We start from the raw sequence: 12,720 nt of genomic DNA on the forward strand, positions 1-12,720 counted from the left end.
CTATCATACCAGTCATAGCAGCCCAGACTTCCCCCCCCCACACACATTTCCACTCCTTTAAATAATACCTCCTTTAAATCCTTTACCAGTCCATTTTCTCCAATCACTGCATACCTTCCTCATCTGCCCTATGCTTACAAAATTAGTTGCAATATCATAGCTTAACCCCCATTTCATATTCACCCACTGTGGGTAAGGCAGAATCCCCTCACACACACACACGCACCTCTCACCTTGGCCAATCTAGTGGTGAGGGAAAACATCCTTCCCAGCTCCTAAAGGAAGATCAACAAAAAGGAGTAAACAGTGAGGTGTCATTGTTTCCAGATGATACAAAATTACTCAGAATAGTTAAGTCCAAAGCAGACGAAAGAATTAAAAAGAGATTTCCCTAAACTGGGTGTCTGGGCAACAAAATGGCAGATGAAAGTAATGCAGATAAACGCAAAGTAAAGCATATTGGAAAACAGAATTGCAACTGTACACACAAAATTATTATCTAAATTAGCTGTTACCATTCAAGAAAGAGGTCTTGGAGTCATTGTGGATAATTCTCTGAAAATATCCATGCAACAGTCAAATAAAGCTAACAGAATATTTGGAACTATTAGGAAAAGGAGAGATGATAGGACAGAAAATATCATAATGCCACTATATAAATCAATGGTATAACCACACCTTGAATACTGCATACAGTTCTGGTTGCCGCATCTCAGAAAAGACATATTAGAATTGGGAAAGGTACAGAGAAGGGCAACAGAAATGATTAGGAGTATGGAACAACTTCCATATGAGGAGAGATTGAAAAAAACTGTTGTTCAGGTTGGAAAAGAGACGACTAAGGGACAATATGATAGAAGTCCATAAAATCATGAATGTTGTGGAGAAAATGAATAGGGGAAGTGTTATTTACCACTTCACATAACACAGGAACCAGGGGATCACCCAGTGAAATTAATAGACATCAGGTTTCAAACAAACATAAGGAAGTACTTCTTCACAAAATACACAGTCAATCTATGGAACTCATTGCTGGGGGATGTTGTGAAGGCCAAAAGTACAGCTGGGTTCAAAAAAGAATTAGGTAATTTCATCGAGGATAGGTCCATCAATAGTTATTAATCAAGATGGTCAGGGATGCAACCCCATGCTCTGGGTGTCCCTAAACCTCTGATTGCCAGAAGCTCGGACTAGACAATGGGATGTATCATTTGATAATTGCCGTGTTCAGTTCATTCCCTCTGAAGCTGCTGGCACTGGCCAGTGTCAGAACACAGGATACTGGGATATTGGTCTGACCTGGTTGGGCCATTCTTAAGTTCTTATGTAAAGAGCCAAGTGCAGTAATGCACACTGCAGATTATGAGAAAACCTGATATTTAACGACTTCCATGGGTGGAAGTGTAGGTGATGCTCAACTGGTCCAGGTATAAGAGGGCTTTTCTTGTACCGGTATAGACCTAAATAGTCTTCCCTCTCTTCTGATGACTGGGGAGGAGAGGGTGATGGGTCTGCTCACCTGGTTTGAGGCAGCTGCAGCAAGTCCCTCAGGCTCTCTAGTTGTTAAAGGAGCCACACACCTTTTCCTACAAGCCAGAAAATGGCCCCTTAATGTGAGGCTGATATGGGCCTCACTGCTTTATGTGAGTCATTGTTCGGAATATAAAAGTGTATGGTTCTGGTAATTCCATAATCATGTACGTATACCCAAGGGAAGCTTCTCTCAGCCCTCCTCCCTTACCCATCCTGGTCCCCAGCCATCCCACTGTTGGGACCCTATCATCCCCCCTTGAATGAAGCTGAAGGGAAGCTATAAAGGAGGTGTGGGTTGGCTCCATGCCATACCAGTCATAGGAATCCCAGCCCCCCATCCCCGATTCCACTCTTTAAAGAGTACCTCCTTTTAATCCTTTACCAATGCATTTTATCTGATCACCTTATCCCTTCCTTATGAAGTTCTCCTAATCCACTAGGTTTGGTGTCTCTTGCTGTCTTGGGGGGAAGGGGAGAGGAGGAGGGATAAGTGACAACCCTCCCCTCCCACATTTAGATCCCACAGAGGAAAAATAAGGAAGTTCTCTGAAACCCACCGAGTTCATCCCTACAGGCATCCATTGCAGCATTAGACAGAAGGGATTCACTTTCAGACCTTGCCCCTGAAACCTCCATCTAGTGCTGGTCGTATTCACCCCTGTTCGTTGTGTCATTGTCCTGTCCTGTTTCTGGGAAACAAATGAAAATCATGGGGTGGTATTTTGGATTCATTGTTTTGTTGCATACTTGTGTAGTGGTTCAGATGATTTAATATCATTTGATATAATGCAAGGGACCAAAATGTAGCTGAGACTGGTTACATCACTGAATCCCAATATTAAATAAGTAATAATTTATATGGTCATATTTTGTTTTTCAGCTGATTTTGAGACTATCCAAAAACTGTTGAAATGTTGGAATTTCCTGAAAGGAAAAAATAACATCATAATCTATATTTAACCTGGTCTATGTCTCCATGTAATCAATTTGTAATTAAAAATGTTCATTAGACTGCTGCATTTAAACCTATTGAATAACATACTGTACTGTATTAATGTATCTTTAACATATACATTTTGTTTTCCAGCCCTGAGGGACAACAGGATTGAGCTGGTTCGAGCTTCATGGCATGAACTGAGCATCAGCGTCAGTGATGTGTCTCTGTCAGATGAAGGGCAATACACCTGTTCTTTATTTACTATGCCTGTCAAAACTTCCAAGGCTTTTCTCACTGTTCTGGGTAAGTATAGCTGGTTGAGAATACCAAAGTGAAATGAGTTAAGATATGAGTTCTAAGACTTCTTAAATCTTGGTAAATATTTCTAGGGTGAATTTTCAGAAAACTTAGCAGCAGATGCATGTAAAGCGCCAACTCTTGCTTTCTCTAAAGATTGCTTGACTAGAATCATGCCTAGGAATAGCAAGCCCCTTATTATGTGTGATGTGGCAGGACCATGAATTACAGTGCACATCAATAGCACCATATGAGTACTCCTTAAAATGGACATAACCTCTATATCTCAAGCGCCAAAAGGGTTAACAGGGTGCATGTGTTCATCTCCTAACAATGTACTGTATAGGGCAAAGGAGACAAAACCAGAGAGCATGAAATCAAAAAGGGCTTTAGAGACTCATAGTTTTTCCTTAGCTATGCATTTTCTTGGCTCATTCTATTTTCTTTTTTCCTCTACAAAGTGCATATTTTCACTGGGCTTGCTTCTTTTACGCTTCATCCTCTAAATGCTCTTCTGTTTTCCCCCAAAGGTTATAGAGACACACACACAGAGAAAAAGCAATAGATTCATAGTGATGCCCAAAAAATAATGTTTCAGCTCCAAGCTTTATGTGATTCTATCAATGTCAGTAGCCCAATCAACTGAAATTGCTATAGTTCATTGAAACACACCTGTGTACCTAACAAGTGATATGATTTTAAAGATTGATTTTTTTCCCCATTTTGTTTTGTTTTGCTTTGCTTTTTATATATAGAAAAGCAGGCAGTTGAATTTAATAGGACTAATGCAAGATGTTCTCTGTGCTAGTAATATTAAAGTTAATCCAGCCAGGGAATCGATTTTGTGCATAGGATGTGAAATGTGCCTCTGTGAGTCCCACTGAGTCTATTTTACAAAAATCATCGCAAGTTTGCTATTAAAGACAAAAAATATCCACTCAAAACAGAGTCTTTTGGGATAACAACTGCCTAAGGGTTAATTTTTTTTTCTGTAGAGAGCCATCTCAAGATCCAAAGAATGGATGATTAGTCAAATTCAACCTATTAAATGGCAGTGGGACACAGATAAAAGGGTGTTACAAAGGTAAAAAGCCAGACATCTAATCAGTAGCTTCTAATCAGGGTGGCTTGATTTTTTTATTGGTCTATTTAGTTTTACTTTTTATTTGCTTGGGTTTTTTTTTTTTTTGTTTACATAACTGCTTTCCAACATCATCTGTTTTCTTTCCAGCAAAAAGACAGCAGCAAGGTTTCAGAAGCATCTGCCTCACTATAATTTTGTCTATTAGAAACTCACAATTAAAATTCTTCTAAAGATGCCCCTATATGAGAGTAACGTTCCTTTTCTTTTCCTTCGTAATTTATTCCATGCCATCATTTTAATCAGAAAAATGATTTATATGCAGAAATATTCTTTCTATTCACTGGTCTGATTTGGATTAGAAAATTTTAATGTACAGGGATTATTAAAGACGCCATTTCATGCCCCTGAAAAGTAGGAGTAGTTTTACTACAGAATTTACACTGTGATAGGTGCTGTTGTTTGTGTTTGGAGTAATGTTTGAGTGTGTGCAGTGTTTATCGGTTTCCTTTGGAAAAGGAGAGACACGAACAAACCACATTGCAAGATGCAGAGCACAGAGCTGAACTTCAGTGACTTGATCCCTTTATGCAGGAATGAAAATCTGTGAATTAACTGAAACATTCCAGATGTAAAGGGTAAACCTAATCGTATTATAAGAGCTTTTGGAAACTGTGGAAAGAGATATCCTCTCAGAATAAGTCATTTCGGTGTGTAACTAAGCCAGTCATTGAATATAACTAAATATTCTCAATTTTATTCAAAAGTTCTTTATTTTAAATCTTCCTCCGTTCCTCAAAACATAATCCTTGCCATCTCTGATGTTTGGAGTATGATATTTAATGGGCATAGGACCTGATCCAGAGCTCACTGAATCAATAGAAGGATTTCTAATTATTACTATATATTATTTAAATCTGAAAAGAGAGGATTTTTTCCCCTTCTTTTTGAGCTCCTTTTGTGGTATGTTTCCCTGAATTCATGCTGGAACTGTCTGTTAAAATGCAGCTGGTTCAGTTTGGATTTTGTTCCTGGTTGTGTTTCATTTTAACAAGAGTAGTTAATATATTCCATGCCTCCCACTCGAAATAATCTCCTTAAAATGCAGATATCCACTCTATATCGAGCAATAGGAAGTCAATCTGAACTTGAACATAAAGTATGAGACAAGCTGGATGGTTTAAAATTAACATACAAAACATGCTCATTTTCTTCAATTAAACTCTCATATGGTTCAGATTCACTGGTCAGTTTAAAATAGAAAATGGAATTCAGTGACACTTGCAGTTAGGCCTGTCAATCATAAAGTGAATAAACCTATCTGTTATTTCTTTTGGAAATTGATCTCTAATAGGTTAACCTTATCAACTGACAACCCTCTGGTCAAAAGCTTAAAGTAGCTGATTGGCAACATGCTGTATCTTTTATTTGCTTGATTGTTTCTTAGGTGTTCCTGAGAAGCCACAGATTAGTGGATTTACTTCACCAGTTATGGAGGGAGAGAGGATGCAGCTAACCTGCAAGACCTCTGGTAGCAAACCAGCAGCTGATATCAGATGGTTCAAGAATGACAAAGAGATTAAAGGTATTGAAAAACATTTATATGTCAACATCAAAACTAAAGCATTTACTGGGATAGAGGATTGCTTGGAATTGTATCACTTTCATTTCTATAAAATGATGGACATTATCTAAACGTGCAAGAATCAATTCTATTATGTAAATGTGGAAGAACTGATCAATATTTATCATAATAGCAATATGACTGATCTTTTTGCAAAATGTTACAAACTATAATTTTTAATTATCGTTATCTTAAGTCCATAATATCACCTCAATTGAGATGGATCATAAAATGCTTTACAATAATCTTTAGTATCAGGTTCATGTCTCTGTCAGTACCCCAGCTATTTTGACATTTGATCCACTTTTGCCTGTTCCCATAAAATTGGTATTGGTTTTTATTGCTGTCATTTTCATCTAATATGCTAAAAGATCTGGTGAATGAGTAGTCAGAATTCTGACTGTTTCCATGTAGCTGTTATTTTAAAATCATTTCTTTGGTATCCATATATCTCACACATTTGTCTGGCATTATAGTTTTTTTTAGTGAATCAAAAAGCTGCTTCAAGTAAAGCTGTGGTGGTAATAAGAGAAACAGTTCAAATTTCTTTGGTATCCACCAACACAGAGCAATACATAATTTAAAAAAATGACTAATATGCAAAATTTATAAGTTAAAGATACCATGGTTGATATTCACAGAAATATGATTTCTTTCAAATATACCTGTCTTGAGAAGTTTCCAGTTCAAAATCAGAAAATTGGATTGGAAAGAGGCATGGACTTTGGGCTCAGGTAGGTTAAAATATATCTGAGTTCCTATGGTCAAGTGAAGATGGGAAGCAGGAAATCAGAAAGTGGAGTCTTTGAGCCTGCAGGATGGTAAAGCAGGGGTTCTCAAACTTCATTGCACCGCTACCCCCTTCTGACAACAAAAATTACTACATAAACCCAGGAGGTGGGACGAAGCGTGAGCCCTCCCCAGCCTCACCACCCCAGGAGGCGAGGCCAAAGCCAGACCTGAGACCTGTCACCCAGGGCTGAAATCCTCATGCTTCAGCCCTGAGCAGTGGGCTCAGGCTTTGGGTTTGGCCCCGGGCTTGGACTTCGGCTCTGAGCGCCAGCAAGTCTAATGCCAGTCCAAAGACCACTTTGGGGTACCGACCCACAGTTTGAGAACTGCTGAGGTAGAGGAAAATACCAAGAGAAAAAGTAGCATCTTGTGCAATATAATTAAAAGGCAAAATTCAACAGAGGACATCACATATATGCTGTACTATGCCAGCAAAGCTGTCATTCAAAAGAGACGTCAAAGTAAATGTATGCAAGTGCCATCAAAAGATGGAAAATAAACGTAGGTAGTGCCAGTATCCTAAATGAACTATTGGTGTAAGCAGACATAAGCAAAGGCAACTCATGGCACCAGATTTTTTTTAAAATCAGATCTTTCAGGCTTGCACAGTAATTATGCATTTCCAGTTCAGCTGAAATGTAATAGCAGCAAAGCAGACAATTTAGGGATTTTGATCTTAAACTAACACATGGCTTTCTGGGCAGGTACCTAAGGGATGGACATAAGAAAGAAAACTCAATAGAATGGATGAAATAAGTGTTGAAACTGAGGAGGAATAGGAAGTGAAGAAGATACAAATGAGAAAAAAGCCTTGAACGCTTTAGTTTTCTAGGTCTTCTGAAGAGCACATTGCCATTGTCATAAAGGTTGCAAATAAAATAACCTAACTAGCTTGCAATGGCATCAACAGAAGGTACATTAGCTTTTGTGCACTGGAAAAGGTGAAATGGTAAATCTGAGAAAATAGATATGAAATTGTATGCTAATACACCTGACATTAAAGGTTAGGACTTCTGCTATCTAGGACCAGTAAATCCAATTGTCTTACAGTATATTTTACATGGTGCAAAAGAATATGAAAACTGAATACATTCAGAGAAGGAACCAGAGGAAAAAAAGCCAACCTAAAATGTTGCTTGCATTTCTATTAGCAGAAAAAAGGAATTATCATCTAGTAAGAGAGAACTGTTTATCAGGCTCAATGTTAAGAATGGAAGAGGCTGAGTTTAAATTATGGCATTGCATTCCTTATATTTTAACCTTCTGCTTCTTATATATGCACCCATATTAGCATAGGGATGTGAAGTTTGGCTTTCTGATCCTTTTTATTTCTACCTGCTCACTAATACAACTGACTGTGGCATCCCTAAATTGAGCTTATTAAGGGATTCAAATGTATCAGAAAGTAAATACACAATACTTATTTGTCACATAATTTATTACTCACTGATTTGAAAATGTAATCTTGAATGTGGTTTTAGTTTTAACTTTTCAGAAATATTTTCAAATTATTTTCCTGTTTTTTTTCCTGTGTAGTAAAAATTGTTAATATTTTTGCAACAAAATGGCAAATTTAAAATGGGGTTGCTAATTTTAATACACCTGTACCCCGATATACCAAAAAATCTTACCGAATTATAGGTAAAACCGCATTACATTGAACTTGCTTTGATCCGCCGGAGCACTCAGCCTGCCCTGCTGGTGCACTGCTTTACCGCGTTATATCCGCATTCGTGTTATATCGGGTCACATTATATTGGGGTAGAGGTGTATGTACAGTGAGATCAGAAACGTAGTACTTTTTTTGGCTTGACAAAACTCCAACTGAAAGTAGCATTTAACCTTCTCAGATTATAATGCAAGGTTAAAGCAAAGCCAGATGAAAAATATACAGAAGCCCAAAATACCAGATTCACCCAATTAAAATATGGAAAAATATATTTTCAGTAGATAATGGTTACACATGTGGGAGCAATATATGGTTATAATTGGTTGAAAATAACCAATGAGTGATAAATCAGCAAGTTTATATTGTTTCCCTCCTCAGAGACCAATAATATGGATCTAACAAAAAGTGTTAAACGGTCAGAGTGCGTATGCAAACAGTGAGTTCAAAGAAAACTGTTTGTTTCCATGGGGGGGAGGAGGGTTCCTTGACTTTAAGCTTCACTTCCTCTAATGCAGCATTTCCCAAACTTGGGACACCGCTTGTGTAAGGAAAGCCCCTGGAGGGTCGGGCCGGTTTGTTTACCTGCCGCGTCTGCAGGTTCATCTGATTGTGGCCCCCACTGGCCACGGTTCGCTGCTCCAGGCAAATGGGAGCTGCTGGAAGCAGTGCGGGCCGAGGGATGCAATGCAGGACGTGGCAGGTAAACAAACCGGCCCAGCCCTCCAGGAGCTTTCCCTACACAAGCGGCATCCCAAGTTTGGGAAACACTGCTCTAATGAATGGGATTCTCAGAAGAAAGAATTCTGTTACTTTAAAAATATTTGGCCATTATAAATAAATGTATAGATATTTTTGATGATCCAGATATTCAGGGTTTATATAAAAGTACGTACATTGACTTATTTTTTCATAGACAATTAAGGGTCAAGATTAAAGAAACAGGCATCTGAAAGGCTCCTAAAGAAGTGGTCTCCATTTTTCAAAAGTGCTACGCATCCAGCAGTCCCCATTGAAGTGAAGACTCCCATTGCTTAGGAGCTGTCTTATCTGCAGTTAATTGGAGCTGCTGAGTCCTCAGCACTTTTGAAAATAAGTCTATTTATTCAGGTGCTTAATGTTACATTTGGGATACAAACTTTAGGCACTTTTTAAATCTAGGCTAAAATATTTTCCTCCTTTACAAATATAATAACCTTGGTTTATCCATGGTCAATATTTCCCTCAGCTTTCTGATCCATAAATCTTGATAGTCACCTCAGCAAAAATTGAAATCTGCTTAATGCTTAGCAACCAACAGGAAGAAAAATGCCCGGGTGGGGAAGACAATTATTTCTGAAGCAGAAATCAGAATTACTTAACTACTTGGATTCTTACATTATCTAGAGTGAGTGAAAAAGCCCATCTTTTTGATTCCATAAATATTCTTAATCTAAAAAGATGTAGCTTATTACATTTTAGATCTGCTTTCTAAAATTGAATTTTCATGGAAATTTTATTTAGGTCATTTTCCTCTCCCTAATGGGATTTTACTATGATTTGTAAAACTGAAATCTCTTGCATTTTCCTTTCCTTTGATTAGGAAACACAGGACACATGCAATCTCAGTAGTATATTCCTTTACAAAAAATCATTTTAAGGCCTTCATTAGCACAAATCAATATGACCAGGTTGCTGTTTTGCTAAAATAAACAAAAATCAATGAGCAGTATAAATAGTTGTGTACAAAATAAAGCTAATCCCAAAAGTCTATAAGTGGCTCTCACATTAACTTCTGTGCACATTAACCTCATCTGGTTCTTCTGGTCTGCTCTCATTTATGCATCATACAAGAAGGCTCTTTCAGTAAAAGGCCCAGCCCTGCCCAATATAGAGAGAAGCTAAGAATTCGCAACTCTATGAAGTCAATTGAACTTGAAGATGCCCAGCACCTTTAGAGTATGTCTACATGACAGCTGGAAGTGAACATCCCAGCTGGAGTAGACAGATTTGTTCTAGCTGGGCTTGAGTTAGCACACTAAAAATGGCTGGGTGGGTGTTGGGGCTCAGGCTGGAGCTTGGGCTCTCAAGCATAGGGAGTCGGGTGGGCTTGAGTGCCCAAGCTCCAGGCTAAGCTGCAGCATCCACACTGCTAATCTTTAGCATATTAGCTCAGGCTCTGCTAGTGAGAGTCTGTCTACCCCAGCTGGGAGGCACACTCCAAGGTACAGCGGAGACATACCCTTAAAGCCCAAACTGAACAAAAGAGACCATAAAGTAGAGCTGCGCAAGAACAAGAGGCAAATTGAATACAGCAAAAAAATAAGAGAAAGGATGGGTCTGAAGGAATTTTATTTCAAAAGTGGGTGTGGCTTGTCTGCAAATTATAATAATTAGAATGAGATGTTCATTTAAATCTGAACGGTGGCGTTGATGTCTCAACATTTTAATTAATGGCTCAGGTTAATCCTGGCTAACCCACAGATGAACCAGTTCATAAAAAATGAATAAAGCACTTGCAGTCTTACTCTATCATATATATTTAAATCAAAAGTCACATTGCTTTCTTGATATCGTTGTATCACATATCTATAAGATTAGATATGTAGACTTTGAAATATTTACCTTCAGTAGCACCATGAAGGGGATTTAAAAAAACATAAGAAAAAAACTGTGTTTCTCTAGTGGACTTCAGGGGAAGCTTATTTCTGATTGGGATATAGATATAGTAGAGATAATGAGAAGCAAGGCATTCCTGCTTTTTAGTTGATTTTGCTTTTGTTTATTGCTGATTTAATTGATTATGGATGTCTGGCCATCAGTTCAAGTTCAAAAGCTGAACTGGCTAAAACAGCTCTTAATTCCCCTACACTATCTCTCCCTCTTTCCTTTCTTGATCACTGCAGGCCATCACTCAGGGCTTGGCTACACTTGCAGGTGTGCCGTGCTGGGAGTCACAGCTGTCTTCGTACAGATGTGTAGGGAAAGTGCTGGAGTGTGGCCACACTGACAGCTACCAGCACTGCAGTGTGGCCATATTTGCAGCATTTGCAGCGCTGTTGGGAGTGGTGCATTATGGGCAGCTATCCCACAGAGCACCTTGTCCCATTTTGGTGCCATGGGTTGTGGGAAGGGGACGGAAGGGTGCAGGTCATTCTGCTTCCTGTCCCAACACCCCGTGAGGCATCGCTTCACATCCCAGCAGTCCCTGTTTTTTCCGTCCACGTTTGGCGCCATTGTGACTCTCCCAACGGTTTCTGTGCAGCACGATTTCTGTGGGAAATGGAGCCCGAACTGCTGAGGAATATGCTGATGAGTCTCGCCAGCACATCACGTTTGGCAGTTGAGCTATTCCTTAAGATCCAAAGTGATGAGGAGTCCGACGATGATAGCGAGTCGCCTGATGCATATGACACGACATTGCTTGTGGCATTCACGGAAATGCTCAGCACCGTGGAACGCCGCTTTTGGGCTCGGGAAACAAGCACTGAGTGTGGGATCACATCATCATGGAAGTCTGGGATGATGAACAGTGGCTGCAGAACTTTCGGATGAGAAAAGCCACTTTCATGGGACTGTGTGAGGAGCTCACCCCCACCCTGCGGCGCAAGGACATGAGATTGAGAGCTGCCCTGCTGGTGGAGAAGCGAGTGGCTATTGCAATCTGGAAGGTGGCAACTCCAGACAGCTAGTGATCAGTCGGGAACCAGTTTGGAGTGGGAAAGTCGACCGTTGGGCTCACTTTGATGCAAGTTTGCAGGGCCATTAATCACATCCTGCTAAGAAGAACCGTGACTCTGGGGAATGTGCAGGACATTCTGGATGGCTTTGCACAAATGGGTTTCCCTAACTGTGGAGAGTCGATAGATGGGGCGCATATTCCTATTCCAGCACCACCCCACCTAGCATCCAAGTACATTAATTGTAAGGGGTATTTCTCTATGGTTCTCCAGGTGCTTGTGGATCACCGTGGGCGTTTCATTGACATTAACACAGGCTGGCCTGGAAAGGTGCATGATGCAAGCATCTTTCGAAACACTGGCCTGTTCAGGAAGCTGCCGGCAGGGACTTTTTTCCCAGACCGGAAGATCACAGTAGGGGACGTTGAAATGCCCATTGTGGTCCTGGGAGACCCTGCTTACCTGTTAATACAGGGAAGCTTGACAGGAGCAAGGACCGGTTCAACTACAGGCTGAGCCGGTACCGAATGACTGTGGAGTGTGCTTTTGGCCGTTTAAAAGGGTGCTGACGATCTCTGTATGGGAAGCTAGACTTGGGAGAAAGCAGCATCCCTGCGGTTATATCCGCGTGCTGTACCCTCCATAATATTTGTGAAGGGAAGGGTGAAACATTCAGTCAGGAATGGGCCTCCGAGGTTCAACTCCTGGAGGCTAAATGTGCATAGCCAGAGAGCAGTGCTACTAGAGAGGCCCAACATAGGGCTTCAAGGATTAGGGATGCTTTGAGGGAGGAATTTGAGGCTGAAAACCAACAGTAATGTTTGGTGCCTTGCACAGGGGTGAAGTGCAGTGGTTACAATGTTAGTAGGAATCTGTTTTTCCTAAGCTGATTTGCAATGCCTGTTTCTTTCCTGGGCTACGGTATCTTTGACTTTCTGCAATAATAAAGACTGTTTTCAAAGCCAAGAATTCATTTATTGAAAAGAAAATAACTTTATTGACAGACACACAACATTTTGGGAACCTAAAAGGGCAGAGGGGTATGGTGGGGAACTGTACAGTCACAGGTTTGAATATGTCCTGTCTGGAGTGCTGTGCAATGACTGCTGCACTTCAGGATGCCTATACTGC

At 40.0% G+C, this 12,720-nt stretch overlaps 1 protein-coding gene across 4 annotated transcripts in view; it reads left to right on the forward strand.

Annotated features, from left to right (window-relative positions):
• Positions 1–12,720, forward strand: part of CADM2 (cell adhesion molecule 2) — a 1,079,986-nt gene that overhangs the window by 911,957 nt on the left and 155,309 nt on the right. For all 4 annotated transcript variants that reach the window (XM_030580438.1, XM_030580418.1, XM_030580428.1 and 1 more), the window contains 2 exons: positions 2,621–2,773; positions 5,296–5,433. In XM_030580438.1, the coding sequence (XP_030436298.1) occupies positions 2,621–2,773; positions 5,296–5,433 (291 nt within the window). The remainder of the gene's footprint in view (positions 1–2,620; positions 2,774–5,295; positions 5,434–12,720) is intronic.

This window comes from Gopherus evgoodei, chromosome 1 (assembly GCF_007399415.2).
Source record: "Gopherus evgoodei ecotype Sinaloan lineage chromosome 1, rGopEvg1_v1.p, whole genome shotgun sequence".
NCBI classification, from domain to species: Eukaryota; Metazoa; Chordata; order Testudines; family Testudinidae; genus Gopherus; species Gopherus evgoodei.